Source organism: Salvelinus fontinalis, chromosome 2 (genome assembly GCF_029448725.1).
Source record: "Salvelinus fontinalis isolate EN_2023a chromosome 2, ASM2944872v1, whole genome shotgun sequence".
NCBI lineage: Eukaryota > Metazoa > Chordata > Actinopteri > Salmoniformes > Salmonidae > Salvelinus > Salvelinus fontinalis.
In genome coordinates, this window is record NC_074666.1 from 88489159 (window position 1) to 88510002 (window position 20844).

The following is a 20844-nucleotide window of genomic DNA, read 5'->3' on the forward strand; positions in this document are numbered from 1 at the left end:
TGTCAATAACTAAATGTCGACAAAAATGCCGATGAAGGCTAATCATGGCTTGATAATTCCATCCGTAATAATTAGAATTTGGCAACGCCTAAATGACCAAGCATTATCTTTAAAGGTGGGATGAGGTTGGCACAATGCCGATATGTGCCACACTCGAGGACCTTGCCCCCCCCAAGACATTCATCCAACCATGTTCTGTGTTCTGTTCAGGGCGGAGTTACTGAACATCAATAAATTGGACGTCCCATGAGACAAAAAGCTCAGGGATCTCTTGTAACATTTTGCAAGTACAAACGGAAATCAACAAACAAACGTCAACATGGTCGACTGGACAGATGCTGAGCGCAGTGCCATCGTAGGCCTGTGGGGAAAGATCAGCGTGGATGAGATCGGACCCCAGGCCCTGGCCAGGTACATTCTTATAATATTTATGTACATATCATTAAATAATATCACGATAATAGGCTACCTAGGTTATTTAGCACTAATTGCGTAGTAGGAAATCGCGGTGTTCACCATTGGTGCGATACAGACCATATTGATTGTTAAGTATAATTGTAATGCCTGTTGTATTCATTTTTAGACTTCTGATCGTGTCTCCATGGACTCAGAGACACTTCAGCACCTTCGGCAACCTGTCCACACCCGCTGCCATCATGGGTAACCCCGCCGTGGCCAAGCACGGAAAGACCGTGATGCACGGACTGGACAGAGCTGTGCAGAACCTGGATGACATCAAGAACACCTATACTGCACTGAGTGTGATGCACTCCGAGAAACTGCACGTGGATCCCGACAACTTCAGGGTGAGTATTACACTTTAGCAAACTGAAACAAAATACAAAAATAAATAGTCTTGTGAATGAAATAGACTTATGAGCCGATGTAAAGCTTATTCCAATATTACATTCTCCATCTGGTTCCTTTACGGTCCCCTCTCCACAGCTCCTCGCCGACTGCATCACCGTGTGCGTGGCGGCCAAGCTCGGTCCCGCGGTTTTCAGTGCTGACACTCAGGAAGCCTTCCAGAAGTTCCTGGCTGTCGTTGTGTCCGCTCTTGGCAGACAGTACCACTAGAGCATCACTCGACAGCATCAATATGGAAGAGAGATGACACTCCAACTCCAGTCTGTTAGGCAGGAAGCTGTGCCATAGCGACACATATTGAAAATAATAAAATACATGTAAAAGCATTTATCTTTTTGAAGTGTTGTTTTTCGATGGAAAATGATCTCCTGCAATTTTCCTGGTGGCAATTGGGTTCTAGTTAGGCCCTCAGTGGATTCAAATAAGCGATGTAGATCGCCTAGCCTACACATCTGCAAGTTTGAAAATAAATGATTTCCTAAAACGTGGGCAGATGATCACATGTTTTACATTTAGCAGATGCTCTTATCCAGAGAGTCTGCTAAATCAGAGATAAGTGTCCTGCTCAATGGCACACACGACCTTTCGGTTAACAACACTCTTATCCACTAGGCTACCTGCCGACCATCACATAATGTTTTCTAATTGTAATATGATAACTACAGTATATTTAAATAGTATTTTCTTTGTTTTAGATATTTAAATATGTATTTCCCTAGTATGACTGAAATCCACTGTCAACAAATGCTTTTACCTAAAAACCCATTTAATTCAGTCTTTTTAGCAACATTTTAAACGTCATACCCCAATCATGTGAAATGATTTCCAACACATTAATTGATTAGCCTAACACAATCCATTTAAACGATGATTTTGGAGCCTTGCCCTCACCATTGTCGGATTTATCCACAGCAATGTGACAGATCGCGCCGTCTTGCAAAACGAGGGCAACTGATGCAGAGCTATATTCAAACAAATTCGATAAAATAGAAAATAGTGCTGTAAGAATTATTCCGTCCTCGCGAGTGGCGCAGCGGTCTAAGGCACAGCACAGTGCTAGAGGCGTCACTACAGATCCGGGTTCGCATGGCTCTCGACCTTTGCCTTGCCCGAGTACGTATTGGATTTGCAGCAATGGGACAAGACTGCAAATACCAATTGGATATAACGGAATTGGAGGTAAAAAAATGTAATATAGGCCTATATACTGTATATTATTTATTGCATCAATTCACTGTCTATCAACTCCTGGATGAACAATATGTCACAGCCACTAACAACTAACAACGCATATGCCTGGAATCCTTACATCATAAAGCAACATGATACAGTGGTCTCGTCGCTGTAGCACATTCAGAGATCGATTGATAGACAGTAATCTAAAATAATTAATATATTTCAAACGAAAACCACTTTCTGTTTGTCATAGATGGACCAGATTAAAATGAGATGAAAGGCAAATTCCTAGTTAGTTCAGGAAGAGTTCTGTGAGACATTTACAGCAATGGGGGAAGACATTTGGATCAAGAGAGACCTTTAGAAAATATGCACATTTTCTCTAACACTGTACATACAAATATGTATTTTATAGTAATAAGGAAGGTGAAATTTCATAGTTAGTCATTTTATAATTTGATTATACTATATTTAGAAAGCATATAAGTAATTTGAAGTCTTATTCATGCAGTTTTGTTGAATAGGAAATACATCATATAAATATTTCCTATTTTTGCTTGTGTCCTCAAAAGTGACTACACCTCAGCAATTTATAACTATTTCTGCCAGAAAGGGGAGATTTTAACATTTCTTGGAGTATGCAGTATTACTATTGTTTATGACCCTCTCATGATAAATCATGAATTTTGCCGATTATGTATATTAAATTTTAGATAACATTTGGTTATATTTAAGAGTTTTTAAAATGTTTGCATTTTAAACATTATTCTAGAATATTCAGATTATGCATTACATATTATAATAAGGTGGTATTTATCCCAACAATGGGATTTGCATAGGCTCTTAGGGAACTCATACACTCTATAAGCCACACTGAAGATACAATAAAGTGAATGTTCAACCTTAACATGTGATAACTATACAACCGAACAGATTAACAAGAATGACATTAATTCTCATGGTGGCTAAACATAATTACCAGAAAGCCACACCCCTAAACTACGTCTCCAATCTTCTGATCTGACCCACTGGGTAATTTAAGCAATAAGGCCCGAGGGCTAAGGGCTGTTCTTATGCAATGCGGAGTGGCTGGATACAGCCCTTGGCCGTGGTATATTGGCCATATACCACAAACCCCAAGGTGCCTTATTGCTATTATAAACTGGTTACCAACGTAATTAGAGCAGTAAAAATAAATGTTTTGTCATACACGTGGTATAGGGTCTGATATACCACGGCTGTCAGCCAATCAGCATTCAAGGCTCGAACCACCCATTTTAGAAATCTAAGTACCAAATTCACTGCATTGGACCAAATTCACTGCATTGAAAATAGTAAATACCATTCTCTGAAGTATCTTGTTACAAATTACACGTTGATTTTACCCCAGTACAAGTGACAAAATACTCAAAAGAATCCTAATTAAATATTTCAAATTCATGTGAAATAAATATTATCCATCTCGAGGTTTTCATTGTGCCTATGCTGTCTCTTATAGTATCCCATTCAGCAACTACTCCACATTCATCAAAAAAAATGTTACACGTATTAGATAGGCTAGCCAAAATGATGGGAAACAACATAGCGCATTGCGGGCCTAAAGCACAATTTTTTTAATAATGTCTTCATTCCTTTGTCATGCCATTGTTTGAAATGTTTGAATCTACATTATTTAGCCTGTTGTATTGCCAACATTCAAATATGACCTTGATTGTGAAATGTGGTGGAATAAGGACACAAACACAGAAAATAACGTAATTCATTGCCCGTTTATTTCATTGTGATAACAACTGAGCAGGAACTGCACTCCAATCTATCTATATTTGTCAGCCAGGGCAGCGGACAAAGCTGCAAGGAATTTATCCACAGCAATGTGCACTTCGGGAGTGAAATCCGCAGGGAAGTGAATAGCCAGGGTGACAAGGATGTTGTGTGACAGAATCTGAAAAGTATATTTTCAAAGTTAATATTGAAGGATTAAGCCAGCAACATACTTAGAGTTGAAGTTGAGATTGATATATATAAAGATAATAAGTTGTCTGGGGGCAAACCTTGAAGTTTCCAGGGTCAACGCGCAGTTCGAAGGCGTGCAAATCGCTGAGAGCACTCAGTCCTCCGACGAGGTCGTCGATCACTCCGACGGCATTACCAATTGCACCCATGATGACGCCTCCATGCTTCTTGACTGGGCCAGAGCCGGGGCTCAGGTCAGCCCAGTGGGAGAAGTAGGTCTTAGTCTGGGGGTAAGCAGTCAGCATCCTGCAAAAATGAGTTTGTGTACCATTTTAGGCGTATTTAGAATCCTTAACTTTTAAGCATTATGCGTGTCTTACTCCTCTCGTCTTCTGTCTACAATGTAATCAAAGTAGTTTACTTATTGTATGTTAAAGTGCTTGGTCAGGGCAGGCAATATGCCGCTGTCATCAGTTTAAACACAATCATTCTCATAATTCTTTCATTAAGAAGTCTTACCTTCCCAGAGCCTCAGCACCGACGACATCTGCCTTTCCACTAATCTTGCCCCAGAAGGCCTTGACCACAGATTTGTCCTTAGCTGTCAGACTCATTTTGCTCCTTTCTGATTGGCCTGTATTAAATCTACAAGAAATGATCTGAAGATGACTGCCTATACAACTAGGTCCCTTTATATTACAGTAGAGCGGCAGACACGCCCAGCTACTAGGTTACACTCCCCCTACACTGCAACCATCTTGGTCAAAATCCAAGAGTAAGAAACGTTATCTTGGCTTTTATCAAATGTTAAGTCAGAATTTCTATATTAGGCCCTTCCATAAGATGTCCGAGGTCTATGTTTGTAATAATATACATCATTAACTTTTGTCTGAAACATTTTTGCCTATGTTTTCGTCTTCTGACTGTACTGTGAAACAATGTATGGAAATAAATTGTACCAGAGCTGGCAACAATTTTACAATTTGTTTGATTGATAAATATGATAATAATAATACATAATAATTATTATTATTTATTTCGTTGCATAAAACGAAATATTTCTGTATAATCAATCATATATTTCCAATAGGCTAATTCTAAAGCTGAGTTAACTAGTTAATTAGCTATTTAAAATTACGATGCACATAGTACATTAAATTGTACAAATCAAATCCACCTTCAAAGATCTCCATTTAATTGGAGAATATTTATTCAAGGTGACATATTTGACATTTGTTCAATTAAAGTTCGATATGATCCCCAATTAGAAGGTTGATTGGACTTCGAATGATGATCGGGAAAAAAGTCAGAAGTCATGCGAGGACATGGGTACAGACCTATCTACAAATAATACAGGACATTCCTGCTTATCATATGTAATGTCTTGAAATTAATCACTTAAAATGGGCGGATCGGTCTGAATCCCTCGATAAAAAAGGAAGGCATAATATTGTCCTAGATAAGAAAATGCCAAATTGAATTAGCTTGAATTATCAAATTATCAAAACTCATTAAAACATTTAATTAAAGTGATTGCATCCCTTTAGAAACGTTTATTTGAATTGCCTTACACACGGCAAGGAAGATATTTAGAATAGTTTTGCCATAATCTTGCGTCAGTTGGATCAACAAAACGGTTTAGCTGGGGATCACACGAATTTTGAAACGTTGGTAATCTAGATAAAACTGTATAGGCCTAATTACATATGATTTCAGATTTTAGGATCTAACCAACATAATTGATTCTGCAACAGCTAATAAATTAACATTTACTGTTGTTTTTAACAGATAAATTATTGGATTTTGAAACTGAATTCTCAATAACATCAAATTCGAGAGCTGAAGCGCTCACTTGGCCAATACTGATCTTTGCCAGAGCCAATCATATGCGCCGTCTCCAGTGGGCGGAGAGCACTCATAAATATAAATTGCAGGCAAAGTGTCTCCCTACACAAGACATTAATTGTTCAATCTTGTTGCAAAACCGAAAAACAAACACTGACAACATGGTTGACTGGACAGACGCCGAGAAGAGCACCATCAGTGCTCCCATTTGGGGTCATGTGATACTTTAAGTTTGAGTAGAGCCAGCTCTAACGTTGTAAGTAACTGTACTCTAGAATACTAGTGCAGCGGGTTTCCACGAAACGTTTGATTAATGATAACTAATAAGGGTTTACAGTGTAGCCGCCCTTCATTCAGACAATAGTCCATGACCCTAAACCATCCGTTCCCCATCGGTCAATGCCCATATCTATATTGCCTAAATATTGATGTTATGGATTTTGTGGTGGAACTTTCCCCAGAAATTGCCCATGTTCTTCACAGCTTTATCCAGAGCTCCACACACGACCTTGCCGTGAGCAGCAACTTTGGGGTTGCCCATGATTGCTGCGGGAGTGGACACATCTCCGAAAGAGCCGAAATAACGCTGAGTCCAGGGATAGACGATCAGGACTCTGTCATTGCAAGAAAAAACGAAATATGTGAATTATTTTCAAATGTATTTCAATTATATGCCTAATTAATACTGTAACATGCTCCATTCAAACTTAACAATATCAACTCAATATTAATAGTAATGATAGATAACAGGACAAGTATAATAGTGTTATAATTACTCATGATCATCTCCACTATAAGCTATATTAAATGATATATTTGAATGAGGCTGAAGCCATGACCTACCTTGCCAGAGCCAGTGGTCCGACCTCATTGATATCTACTTTGCCCCAGATAGAATGGGCAACAATTTAAAGTTTATTCAATACAAAACGTTTTAGTAAGTAGCAAGAAAGCTGAAAAGCTAGTTGCTAGGTGGTATAGGATCGACAGTTTACATTATGCTCTTTTTCAGGTGATGTCATACGAGACATTGTCAATTCCTGTTTAAAAAGACAGCTTTGTTTTAAAACTTACTCCATATTGTTACGAATCCCGCCGAGGATGGTGCCTCTTCCCGTTCGGGCGGCGCTCGGCGGTTGTCGTCTCCGGTCTACTAGCTGCCACCGATCCCCTTTTCTGTTTTCTTTTGAGTTTGTCTAATTTGTATCACCTGTTTTGTGTTTAGGGTAGGGTATTTTAAACCCAGTTGGCTCGCCGACTTTTGTGCGGGCTTGTTTTTCTGTTTGTGTTGGTGGTGTTTCTTATAGTGGATTTCAGTCCTACTTTTATTGGACAGTATTTTGACGCGCCCGTTGTTTGTGTGGCGTCGCCGTTTATGTGATTATTTCTGGGAGAAATAAATATCCACTTGATTGAGATTAAACTGCTCTCTGCACCTGACTCTTTCATTCCACCATTGGAACTGTTACAGAAGCCCGCACCAACCATGGAGTCAGCAGAAGCAGCAACCACCCCTCTTCCATCGATGGAGGAGCGTGTCCTTCATCACACCGCCGTTCTCCATCGGATTGGGTCGGCGATGGACATGATGATGGAGAGGATGGAGCGATGGGAGAGGAGTGGTATCCCCACATCTACACCAGCTCCTTCACAGACGTCGCATCCTACTCCTTCAACGTCGGCATCTGGTTCAGGCGCATTGCGTCTCGCGCTCCCAAGGGAGTACGACGGAGCGGTGGCTGGGTGCCAGGGGTTTTTGCTCCAGTTGGAGATCTACTTGGCCACCGTTCATCCGACTCCCTCTGGAGAGGAGAGTGTTAGCCTCCTCATCTCCTGTCTGACGGGTAGAGCCCTGGAATGGGCTAATGCGGTCTGGAACGGCCTAGACTCGGTTCGAGACCACTACCCAGAGTTCACCCGTATTTGACCACCCTCAGGAAGGCCGAGCGGTGGGTGAGCGACTGTTCCACCTCAGACAGGAGACAAGGAGTGCGCAAGACTTCGCCTTGGAGTTCCGGACTTTGGCTGCTGGTGCGGGGTGGAATGACAGGGCCCTGATGGACCATTACCGATGTAGCCTTCGGGAGGACGGCCGTCGGGAGCTAGCTTGTCGAGACACTACACTCTCTCTCGATGAGCTCATTGACATGTCTATACGACTGGACAACCTGCTAGCTGCCCGCGGGCGTTCAGAGGGGGTCCTGTCAGTTCCACCTCCCAGCCCTCCCGCTCCAACTCCGGTGGAGTTGGGAGGGGCTGCATTTAGGGGGTCCGGAGGAGGTGGCTTCTCTTGCACCTATTGTGGCCGAAGAGGACACACTTCGGACCGGTGCTGGAGGAGCGCCTCTGGGAGTAGAGATGGCAGGCGGAATACTTCTCGGTCACCCCAGGTGAGTAGGCACAAGACTCACCCAGAGCTTCCTGTCGGTCACATGTTTTTGGTAATTTTTTTCCCTGTGTTTTTCCACTCTCTCCAGCATAAGGCGCTAGTAGACTCAGGCGCAGCTGGGAGTTTTATGGATCGCGGACTAGCCCGTAAGTTGGGTATTCCGTTGGTACAGATAGACCCACCTTTCCCTGTGCACTCCTTAGATAGCCGACCGTTAGGGTCAGGGCTGATCAGGGAGGCCACGATTCCGCTGGACATGGTAACGCAGGGGGATCATAGGGAGCAGATTAGTTTCTACCTTATTGATTCACCTAGGTTTCCGGTGGTGTTGGGGGTTCCCTGGCTAGCCATTCACAATCCCCTCATTTTCTGGAGACAGGGAGCTCTTCAGGGGTGGTCAGAGGAGTGTTCAGGTAGGTGTGTGGGAGTTTCCATCGGTGCCACATTGGTGGAGAGTCCAGACCAGGTTTCCACTGTGCGCATTCCCCCAGAATATGCCGATTTGGCTATCGCTTTTAGTAAGAAGAAAGCGACCAAATTACCACCTCATCGACGGTGGGATTGCGTGATAAACCTCCAGGAGAACGCTGCACTTCCCAGGAGTCATGTGTACCCATTGTCACAGGAGGAGACAATGGCTATGGAGACATATGTCACGGAAACTCTGAGACAGGGGTTCATTCGGCCCTCCATGTCACCCGCCTCCTCGAGTTTCTTTTTTGTGAGAAAGAAGGAGGGAGGTCTGCGTCCATGCATTGATTATCGAGGTCTAAATTCAATCACAGTGGGATTTAGTTATCTGCTACCTCTCATCGCTACGGCGGTGGAATCATTCCACGGAGCACGTTTTTTCACAAAACTGGACCTCAGGAGCGCGTATAATCTGGTGCGTATTCGGGGAGGAGACGAGTGGAAAACAGCGTTTAGTACCACATCAGGCCACTATGAGTACCTCGTCATGCCGTATGGGTTAAAGAATGCTCCAGCCGTCTTCCAATCCTTTGTAGATGAGATTCTCAGGGACTTGCACGGGCAGGGTGTGGTAGTGTATATTGATGACATCTTGATCTATTCTGCCACACGCGCCGCGCATGTCTCCCTGGTGCGCAGGGTCCTTGGGCGGCTGCTGGAGCATGACCTATACGTCAAGGCTGAGAAATGTGTGTTCTCCAAACAAGCCGTTTCCTTCCTGGGTTATCGCATTTCCACCTCAGGGGTGGCGATGGTGACTGACCGCGTTAACGCCGTGCGTAATTGGCCGACTCCGACCACGGTAAAGGAGGTGCAGCGGTTTTTAGGGTTTGCCAATTACTACCGGAGGTTTATCCGGGGTTTTGGCCAAGTGGCGGCACCCATTACCTCACTGCTAAAGGGAGGGCCGGTGCGTCTACAGTGGTCGGCCGTGGCAGAGGGAGCTTTCAACCAGTTGAAGGCACGGTTTACTGAGGCTCCCGTGTTGGCGCATCCGAACCCTTCATTAGCGTTCATAGTGGAGGTGGATGCGTCCGAGGCTGGCGTTGGAGCCGTGCTATCACAGCGCTTGGGCACGCCACCGAAGCTCCGTCCCTGTGCTTTCTTTTCTAAGAAGCTGGGTCCGGCGGAGCGGAACTATGATGTGGGGGACAGGGAGCTACTAGCTATGGTAAAAGCCCTGAAGGTTTGGAGACACTGGCTTGAGGGGGCGAAGTACCCTTTTCTCATCTGGACTGACCACCGCAATCTGGAGTATATCCGAGAGGCGAGGAGACTGAATCCGCGTCAGGCGAGGTTGGCCATGTTCTTTACTCGTTTTAGATTCACGATCTCTTACCGACCAGGTTCCCTCAACACTAAGGCCGACGCGGATGACCGGCCCATCGATCCGACTCCCATCCTTCCCGCCTCTTGTCTGGTGGCCCCGGTGGTATGGGAGGTGGACGCGGACATCGAGCGGGCGTTGAGGGTAGAACCTGTGCCATCCCAGTGTCCGACTGGCCTTAGGTACGTACCTTGGTGTCCGTGATCGATTGATTCGGTGGGCTCACACACTACCTGCTTCGGGTCATCCGGGGATGGAGAGGACAGTGCGTGGTCTTAGAGGGAAATACTGGTGGCCCACCTTGGCTAAGGACGTGAGACTCTATGTCTCCTCCTGCTCGGTATGCGCTCAGAGTAAGGCTCCTAGGCACCTACCGAGAGGGAAGTTACAACCCCTTCCGGTTCCACAACGGCCATGGTCTGATCTCTCGGTAGATTTTTTGAATGATCTTCCTCCATCTCAGGGGAACACTACCATTCTGGTCATTGTGGATCGGGTCTCTAAGTCCTGTCGTCTCCTCCCATTGCCTGGTCTCCCTACGGCCCTACAGACTGCGGAGGCTCTATTTACCCACGTCTTCCGGCATTACGGGGTGCCGGAGGACATCGTATCTGATCGAGGTCCCCAGTTCACGTCCCGGGTGTGGAGGGCGTTTATGGAGCGTCTGGGGGTCTCGATCAGCCTCACCTCTGGGTAACACCCCGAAAGTAATGGGCAGGTGGAAAGAGTGAACCAGGAAGTGGGTAGGTTTCTGAGGTCGTATTGCCAGGACCGGCCAGGAGAATGGGCGAGGTACGTCCCGTGGGCGGAGTTGGCCCAGAACTCACTCCGCCACTCATCAACGAACATGTCGCCCTTCGAATGTGTACTGGGGTACCAGCCGGTCCTGGCTCCGTGGCATCAGAGCCAGACCGAAGCTCCTGCGGTGGAGGAGTGGGTACAGCGCTCTAGAGAGACCTGGCGAGCGGTCCAGGACTCTCTCAGGCAGGCCAGTGAACGGCAGAAGAGGAGCGCTGACCGCCACCGCAGTGAGGCCCCTGTGTTCGCACCAGGGGACAGGGTCTGGCTCTCGGCCCGAAACCTGCCCCTCCGCCTGCCCTGCCGGAAGCTGGGGCCGCAGTGTGTGGGGCCATTTAAAGTCCTGAGGAGGATAAACGAGGTGTGTTATAGGTTACAACTTCCCTCTTACTATCGTATTAACCCCTCGTTTCCTGTGTCTTTCCTCAGGCCGGTGGTAGCTGGTCCCCTGCAGGAAGGTGAGGTACCGGAGGTCCCTCCTCCCCCTCTCGACATCGAGGGGTCCCCGGGTGAGGGGCCTGCTGTACCTCGTGGACTGGGAGGGGTACGGTCCGGAGGAGAGATGCTGGGTACCGGTGGGGGACATTTTGGATCCGTCCCTCTTGAAGGACTTTCACCGCCTCCATCCGGATTGCCCTGCTCCTCGCCCTCCGGGTCGTCCTCGAGGCCGGGGTCGGCGCGCTGCGGGAGCCGCGCGTCGGGAGGGGGGTACTGTTACGAATCCCGCCGAGGATGGTGCCTCTTCCCGTTCGGGCGGCGCTCGGCGGTCGTCGTCTCCGGTCTACTAGCTGCCACCGATCCCCTTTTCTGTTTTCTTTTGAGTTTGTCTAATTTGTATCACCTGTTTTGTGTTTAGGGTAGGGGGTATTTAAACCCAGTTGGCCCACCGACTTTTGTGCGGGCTTGTTTTTCTGTTTGTGTTGGTGGTGTTTCTTATAGTGGATTTCAGTCCTACTTTTATTGGACAGTATTTTGACGCGCCCGTTGTTTGTGTGGCGTCGCCGTTTATGTGATTATTTCTGGGAGAAATAAATATCCACTTGATTGAGATTAACCTGTGTAACGGATGTGAAATGGCTAGCTAGTTAGCGGGTACGCGCTAGTAGCATTTCAATCAGTTACGTCACTTGCTCTGAGACTTAAGTAGTGTTGCCCCTTGCTCTGCAAGGGCCGTGGCTTTTGTGGAGCGATGGGTAACGACGCTTCGTGGGTGTCAGTTGTTGATGTGTGCAGAGGGATCCTGGTTCGCGCCTGTGTCGGGGCGAGGGGACGACGTAAAGTTATACTGTTACACCTGCTCTCTGCACCTGACTCTTTCATTCCACCATTGGAACTGTTACACATATGCACTAGTGAATTTCTGAGATTATTTGTAGTCAGGTGCAAGCTATCTGGATGTAACTTCACCTAAGGAGGCAAGGTGGAGTTATACCCAGAATGCTTATAGCTGTCAAAATAATATGTCCATATGTGTGTATTTTCGAACGAATTGAACCACACAAAAATGCACAAAAACACACAAAATCTGCTGAAATACATTTGGTACATATATGCGCAAATTGAATGTGAGGCTGGGCTGCCATATGGACTTCACTAGTGCTTATGGAGTCAGGTTTAAGGGACATTTTGGCATATATTTTGTAACAATATGTGCAATGTAGGTTTTGATTAATATAAAACAGTTTGAATGAGGTTGTATTTGAGCTAAAGTTCATATTGTGCTTTGTGTAAAGACTAAGATACATAATTAATTTACGTTTCTGTTAAAATATCGCTTTGTTGTTAAGGGGCACACAGACCACCAGAGAATTCTTTCCAAACGGTGCAAGATGTGAGATCAAAGTGCTAATCCCAAACTATCACCTAAACTTAATGCAATTGTGAAGATCTGAAATGATTTGTAGTCAGGTGCAAGCTATCTGGATGTAACTTTACCTAAGGAGGCAAGGTGTCGTTATACCCAGAATTCTTACAGATTACTTACTAATGAGCTCCACAAAAATGCTAAAGGAGTAGGGTTTAAGGGGCAATTTGAGATTGAAGTTTGAAGAAAACCTTCATTCAAAATAAAGCTGAAGTTTGAAGTTGAACACTGTTTTTTCTTTTAGCATATTCCCTTGTATAGAATATACTTTTTAGTAAATGTATACTTTTTAGTAAATTATTCCAAGTATATTGAGGTAACTATTTGCATCAGCTTTTTAAGTATAGTTGTATAGAGTATATTTGTATAGAGTATATTAAGTATAGAGTATATTTGAGTAGTAGGAACCCAATTTAAATACATTTTACTAACCTGAGTACCATAAGTAACTGAGCAAAAAACATTTGTAGATTAAACATAGAATATCAATTATGATACTGAGGAAATTCAGCAAATTAAACTTACAATATTAGTTCTGTAACTGATTACATTAAGTATATCAAACTTAACATTAGTTCTGGGACTTGAATCACTTGAGCAGGTCAAACAAACCAAAAACATTCTGAACCTGATGAAATGAAGTTGAATGAAAGGAATTTTTGAGATCCTGTTAGTTGTTTGCACTTAATATATTTGAATTTGTAATGCACTAAGAGTGAAGTGTATATTATACTTAAAAGGCTGATGCAAATAGTTACCTACATTTCTTTAAGTAAACAGGGCACAATATTTGTTACTGTGTGTAACTTGATATTTTTTGTTAAGTAACTCAAAGAATTTGTGGACACCAGCTGCACTTCAACATTTTAAGTCAATGACTACTCTTAAAATCCAAGTTATTTCTTTCAGTCAACTTGTCTAAAGCAAGTTAGCTTTATAACAGTTTATTTTTTATAAAATGACATTTTCTTTAAAACACCGCGTCTTCAGAAACACATCTCTAATTACATGAATGCACCAAACATGATTCATCTGTTTTAGCATCCATCAATAGATGAATGCACCAAACATGATTCATCTGTTTTAGCATCCATCAATAGATGAATGCACCAAACATGATTCATCTGTTTTAGCATCCATCAATAGATGAATGCACCAAACATGATTCATCTGTTTTAGCATCCATCAATAGATGAATGCCATTTCTCTACAGCATGGCTCATTTGAACAGAACTTTTAAAAGACTCCGATAACAAACCTCAAATGTTCAATCAATTCAATACTGTGTAACACTGCAACATTCCCCATCAACAACTTAACTATTAAAACATAAGCACAGTATAATGACCCTTCTCCAATTAACACTTTCAACTGATGTGGTAGCTTCCATTCAATTTAAAATGTTAAATAAAAATGAGGTAGTGATGTGCGACATCCATTTCACAGTCTAACAACTTCACTGCATTCAACTGTTTAAAATGAAGATTAATCTTGACAATTTACATTTCTTCCTCCACGACAATTTTAACTCCATTATGTAAACTCTTATGAAGACACACAAGTAGTTTCTCCCCTCCTTTATTTTGGGTCAAATAATATTTGAACCTCACACACAAACACAACCCACCGTGCAAGTTCTGAACACTCCAGAGTCATCCTCTTGGAGTATTGCTGGAAGACATCTGAGGACAACAGTTCGATCTGTGTTCACATCGTGTGGTTGCTCCAGAGAAACATTACAAACAAACTATATATATATCTGTGTAAGGGCATCACTGATCTTAAAATGTAACATTTCAATCCAATCATTTGCTTTACATTTTGCTTACTGATTTAATTTGTATACCTGGCTGTACATATTCCCGAATGGCAGCTATCTTCTGTCCATTTCTTCCAGTCTTTCCCTGCTTCTCTGGATAGGGCGAGCAAGTGTTCTGTGTGTTGATCAACATGGAATAAAACGAATCCTGGAGTTGCTGGTTTGTGATGCGATGGTACTCTGCACATACCTCAAACAAAGTACAAAGGCAATTGAAAACTGCTTTACTCCCCCCTAACGTTAGCTAGGCTACCTAATTGTTGAGGCGTGCTGCCAACCAGTTAAAACATCAAATAATGAGACTACATTAGATTTCAGTGCTCACAATTGTCTCCCTAATTCATTAAAAAAAAAAAAACTTTTTTATTAACAAATATCAACAAACAAAAGAGGAATAGTCACGTGTCGTGTCTTTGGCTATGCCGGATTAAGTGATATGACATGCTATTCTATAAAATCCTTTCTCTGTAATTAATATTACATGATTAAGCGAATCATGTAAATGTAATTAACTAGAAAGTTGGGGCACCACAAAATAATATTTATAGAGCAGTTATCTTCCGAATAAACTCTTATAGACCTAGTAATATTTTACATCAATAGCAGTCAATATTAATCATCACCTTATTTCAGTCTCATCTGAAAGTTGTAAATTCTTGGTTATCTTCACGAACCCTGGCTAACAAGTTGAATCAGCAATACAAAATTGGGTTTAATTATTTATTTACTAAATACCTAACTAATCATATACACAGAATGAATCATACCTTGTTTACAAATTATGTCATAAAGGAAAACGTCGCTAGCGGACCTAGCAGATATGACAGCTGGTTACACAAAGAAAAGTGGGTTGGGTTTGAGTGAAAGAGTGGGAAGACTGAAGAACAAAGGGAGAAGCGATGTCTCCATGGGGCCGTAGGCAGCTACTCTATCGTAAATACAGAATCTTATGCATTCTAAATTACCGCCCATTTGGAAAAGGAAAATGCAATAAATATTTACTCTGAGCTGCGCTTCGGTAGGTTGGTCGTAGATGCTGGTCGTGTTTGCCAACAGAGATCTTCCTGTCCTCGGAAGAATGTCTCCGGTGGTAAATTGGATACGTTGTAGTAACGTCGTTGTGTGGTAGACGGGATACTCTGTCTTTTCTTTCCTAGCCCACGTTTGCAGCTGCTGTTGCTAACTCAACGGCTAGGAGGTATCCCTTCTGTAGTGTATAAGAGTTCAAAGTTCATACCATTCGCAACCAAAGCTCACGTGAGGTTGGCTTCGTTCTGTAGTTATTATCTGAACCCTTCTGACATCGGATCGTCATCCTAATGTACCCGGAACAGAAAGTTATATTGTCGTCAAGGCTTTATATAGGAAGGGAGAGGAGGGCCTATTTCATAGTTCATAACCTATGTCTCTTCACGTGGGCGGGCCACTGAGTCGGGCCTAATTCACTCATGAAAACCCAATTCTCACATTTTAGAAGTTAAAATCACATTTCATCCCCACAAATAATTTCATATTCAAACATTTCAATTGCACAACAATTCCATGTGAATCTGATAACTATCATGTGTAGACTTTCCACTGTACCGTTTATGTCATCCTATCATTGATGAGAATGTCTCAGATGACAACCGAACTGACATCATATTCATTAAGTACCAAAGCATATGTTCAACTGGTTTGATTACCAAAATATGGTTCATTTCCCCCCACCTTCTGATGTTCCCAAAATCTCTATGTTAACCAAGGGATTTTCAATAGTCACATCATGTCACGTTCTTTCAAAATCGAACCCAGAAGCAGACCAGGACAAGGAGCGTAGAAAGAAGGCGAGTATTTATTTACAAGTGAATGTGAATGAGTAGATATATCCAGGTGGCGTAGCGGGCAGCGGAGGTGAGTGGATGGGAGTAAATAGGTGAATCCAATGGAGTAGCGGAATCCTCCGTCAACCAGGCGGGAATGGGGTGAATGATCCGGGTGAGTAACTGAAGACAAAACAAACGGAGGTAAGTTCAAGGCAAGCAATACGTAAACAAAAACAACAAACAAATACTATCCAACTTGAGGCTGATACTATGGCACAACATACTGTTCATGTCTAACGATCCGGCAGGGAATGGAAGTCAGGTCAGAGCTTTTGAAGGGGAGAGGTGATGATCAGGACAGGTGTGCAGATTACTGATGGGATACAGGTGCGGGTGAACATCAATCTCCCAACAAGCTAATTCGCCCGGCAACCAGACAGGGTGCGTTCCAGGACACCGGAAACACACTCCAGGACAGACACACAGGCAAACACAGACTCAGGAAGCGGGATTCGTGACACATCAGTAGGGTAGAGAAAGGAAAAAAGGGGGGAGAGGTATTTATGACTGTCATAAACCTACCCCCAGGCCAGCGTCATGACACATGCAAACAAGCTGTCACAGCGTGACTGGGGTGTTCTAGTCTATGATTTCTATGTGGCGTTCTAGTTTATTATTTATATGTGGCGTTCTAGTTTTCATATTTCTATGTTGGTGTGCTTGATATGGTTCCCAAATAGAGGCAGCTGGTAATCGTTGTCTCTAATTGGGGATCATATTTAGGTAGCCTTTTTTACACCTGTGTTTTTTGGGATATTGAATTTTGTATTTTGAGTTAGTGTATGTAGCACCTCTGTAGTTACGGTTCGTTTCTTGTTTTGTTTCATAGTTTCACTTTAATAAATTATGTGGAACTGTAATCACGCTGCGCCTTGGTCCTTCTCTACAAACGAATGTGACACAAGCATACATACAAACTATTTACATTGCCAGGAATCCTAAACAAACACATAATACAACAAGTTTAATGGTCTTTTTGTTTTCATTTTAGTTAAAGTAGTGCCATATTGTTTCAATCCATTTATAAAGTCAAAAAGTTAGGTTTTGAATTAGACCATTTGCATTTTTGAATATGAAATGTACCTAGTATTATTAGCAGTTTAATTAAATATACTACATCTTTTGGTCAAATATCTATGGTGATATACAATGGGGGAAAGCATGTAAAATTACTAACACATATTGTATCAGTAACACGGTAAAGGAAGTTCATTTAAAACGTTACATAGAATTTATCCTGTGAAACATGTTTTGGAAAGATTCAAGCTGAATATTGACTATAAATGTGATTTCTGTGGAATGGAGACCAATATCGCATTTGTTTTTTGCCTGTATTCATAGTAGATATTTGACATACAGAATTTTGTATGTCAAAAAAAATAGGACCGGTTGTACTATTTAATGGCTTTTATATATTGATTTCAGAAATTGGCTCCCTAATGCAATGTAGCTTTAAATTATATAAACGTAATCGTACAAACCTTGGCGGGAAGTCAGCCGCCTGTGTGTGAGGTTTACTACTGCACATGCACTTGGAGAAAGTCACCCCTATGATCACAGAGAAGATGTTGCCTTTGGCCGATGAGAAGGCTTCAGTATAAAATAATACATCCTTCCAGATGCCCGTCCCAAATTCCAAATTAACCAGCTTTTATATGACATGCAGTTAACTCTTTAGAGGTTATATCACTTGAACATAAACATTACTCTTAATTCAGGGCTTCATACACCACATTTTCTTGGAGACAGACAGACATCCACAGTGACACTTTACACACGACTAATCTAATAATTACCAATGACCAATAAACACCATGTTTATCATTTTTAGGCCCAGGTGCAAGCTACATTTAATCAACACTAGACCACTTCCTCGATCAGATGCAAAATAGTTTTAAAATCTAAATTGGACACCATCTCAGGACACCTTTCTCTGCCTAGTTTCGTTCTGTATTTCCCTACTTTAAACTTAAGGCCATTCTTCCATCCCTCCCACCCTTTTGGTGACCCATTGTCAGCAAGGAATTTATGTCAGTGGACTAAGGCTTTTGCAGCATCTTCAAAGTCCCACTCACTTGGATACTCATTCCTCTCATAAATAGCTCTTGCCACACCATCCAAAATCTGTTGTCTATGATTTATGGTTAACACCAGTTGTCTTCCAAATTGGTCATACCCTTGATTTCCCTCTCTAAGTAACAATTCAAGATCATTTGAAAAGTTTGGCATCTCAAAGTTGGTTAAAAATAAACTAGATTCTAATGTCGACTTTAATTATGAATAACAGTATCAAGCAAAGGGTTTTACTCATGCTGGGCGGCAGGTAGCCTAGTGGTTAGAGCGTAGTGACAGTAACTGAAAGGTTGCTAGATCGAATCCCTGAGCTGAAAAAGTAAAAATCTGTCATTCTTCCCCTGAACAAAGCACTGTTCTTAGGCCATCATTGTAAATAAGAATTTGTTCTTAACTGACTTGAATAGTTAAATAAACGTCAAATAAAAAATGAACAAAACAATGCTCAGTTCTAGGGTCTGGAGAGCTGCGTGAGTGGAAATTTGAAATGGAATAAATATCTCTCTGGGAAGAAGGGCGGGGGTGTATGTTTCATGATTAACTACTCATGGTATGATTGTGATAACATACAGGAACCCAAGTCCTTTAGTTCACCCGACCTAGAATAACTCACAATCAAATGCCGACCGTATTACCTCCCAATAGAATTCTCTTCGGTTATAGTCACAGCCGTGTATATTCCCCCTCAAGCCAATACCACGATGGCCCTCAAAGAACTTCACTGGACTTTATGCAAACTGGAAACCACATATCCTGAGGCCGCCTTTATTGTAGCTGGGGATTTTAACAAAGCAAATTTGAGAAAAACGTTACCGAAGTTCTATCAACACATTGACTGTAGTACTCGCGCTGCTAAAACACTCGACCACTGCTACTTCAACGTCCGGGATGCAAGGCAGTCCCCCGCCCTCGCTTTGGCAAATCTGATCACGACTCCATTTTGCGCCTCCCTTTTTATAGGCAGAAACTCAAACAGGAAGTACCCGTGCTCAGGACTATTCAACGCTGGTTTGACAAATCGGAATCCACGCTTCAAGATTGTTTTGATCACACGGACTGGGATATGTTCCGATTAGCCTCCAAGAACAACATAGACGAATACACTGATACGGTGACTGAGTTTATCAGGAAGTGTATAGGAGATGTTGTACCCACTGTGACTATTAAAACCTGCCCGAACCAGAAACAATGGATTCATGGCAGCATTCGTGCTAAACTAAAAGCGCGAGCCATCCCATTTAACCATGGCAAGGTGGCTGGGAATATGGCCGAATACAAAAAGTGTAGTTATTCCCTCCATAAGGCAATTAAACAGTCAAAACATCAGTATAGAGACAAAGTGGAGTCGTAATTCAATGGCTCACACACGAGACATACTGTATATGGCAGGATCTACAGACAATCATGGACTACAAAGGGAAAACCAGCCATGTCGCGGACACCGACGTCCTGCTTCTGGACAAGCTAAACACCTTCTTTGTCCGCTTTGAGGATAACACAGTGCCACCGACGCAGCCCGCTACCAAGGACTGTGGGCTCTCCTTCTCCGTGGCCGACGTGAGTAAGACATTTAAGCATGTTAACCCTCGCAGGGCTGCCGGCCCAGACGGCATCCCTAGACACGTTCTCAGAGCATGCGCAGACCAGCTGGATTGAATGTTTACGGACATATTCAACCTCTCCCTATCCCAGTCTGCTGTCCCCAATTGCTTCAAGATGTCCACCATTGTTTCTGTACCCAAGAAAGCAAAGGTAACTGAACTAAATGACTATCGCCTCTTAGCACTCACATGAAGTGCTTTGAAAGATTAGATAAGGATCATATGACCTCTACCTTACCTGACACCCTAGACCCACTTCAATTTGCTTACCGGCCCAATAGATCCACAGACGATGAAATAGCCATCACACTGCACACTGCCACTGCCCTATCCCATCTGGACAAGAGGATTGCCTATGTCAGAATGATGTTCATTGACAATAGCTCAACACCATAGTACCCTCCAAGCTCATCATTAAGCTCAGGGCCCTGGGTCTGAACTCCGCCCTGTGCAACTCGGTGCTGGACTTCCTGACGGGCCGCCTCCAGGGGGTGAAGGTAGGAAACAACACCTCCACTTTGCTGATCCTCAACACAGGGGCACCACAAGGGTGCGTGCTCAGACCCCTCCTGTACTCCCTGTTCACTCATGACTGCGTGGCCACGCATGCCTCCAACTCAATCATCAAGTTTGCAGACGACAACAGATTACCAACAATAATTAAGGGAGGAGGTGAGGGCCCTGGCAGCGTGGTGCCAGGAAAATAACCTCAACGAAACGAAGGAGCTGACTGTGGACTTCAGGAAACAGCAGAGGAAGCACGCCCCGATCCACATAGATGGGACCACAGTGGAGA

The 20844-nt window shown here is 43.2% G+C and overlaps 2 protein-coding genes across 2 annotated transcripts; one reads left to right on the forward strand and one right to left on the reverse strand.

The window, feature by feature from the left end:
• The first annotated feature begins 250 nt into the window (after positions 1–250).
• LOC129831058 (hemoglobin subunit beta-4) lies at positions 251–1193 on the forward strand. Its single transcript, XM_055894070.1, has 3 exons — positions 251–411; positions 584–806; positions 946–1193. Exons 1-3 carry the CDS (start codon positions 320–322, stop codon positions 1075–1077), a joined length of 447 nt encoding a protein of 148 aa, XP_055750045.1. The 5' UTR covers positions 251–319; the 3' UTR covers positions 1078–1193.
• Positions 1194–3793: 2600 nt separating this feature from the next.
• On the reverse strand, positions 3794–4650 carry LOC129831070 (hemoglobin subunit alpha-like). The gene is made up of 3 exons (XM_055894094.1): positions 4516–4650; positions 4095–4302; positions 3794–3985 (listed from the first exon to the last, which is right to left on the reverse strand). The coding sequence occupies exons 1-3, from the start codon at positions 4608–4610 to the stop codon at positions 3857–3859; spliced, it is 432 nt and encodes a 143-aa protein (XP_055750069.1). The 5' UTR covers positions 4611–4650; the 3' UTR covers positions 3794–3856.
• Positions 4651–20844: the final 16194 nt, after the last annotated feature.

Coding starts and splice junctions, on each gene's coding strand:
- LOC129831058 (XM_055894070.1), top strand. CDS start 320: ATGGTCGACTGGACAGATGCTGAGCGCAGTGCCATCGTAGGCCTGTGG. Junction 412..583: donor GGACCCCAGGCCCTGGCCAG/GTACATTCTTAT, acceptor ATTCATTTTTAG/ACTTCTGATCGTGTCTCCAT. Junction 807..945: donor TGGATCCCGACAACTTCAGG/GTGAGTATTACA, acceptor CCCTCTCCACAG/CTCCTCGCCGACTGCATCAC.
- LOC129831070 (XM_055894094.1), bottom strand. CDS start 4,610: ATGAGTCTGACAGCTAAGGACAAATCTGTGGTCAAGGCCTTCTGGGGC. Junction 4,303..4,515: donor GGTGCTGAGGCTCTGGGAAG/GTAAGACTTCTT, acceptor TCATTTTTGCAG/GATGCTGACTGCTTACCCCC. Junction 3,986..4,094: donor TTGACCCTGGAAACTTCAAG/GTTTGCCCCCAG, acceptor TATACTTTTCAG/ATTCTGTCACACAACATCCT.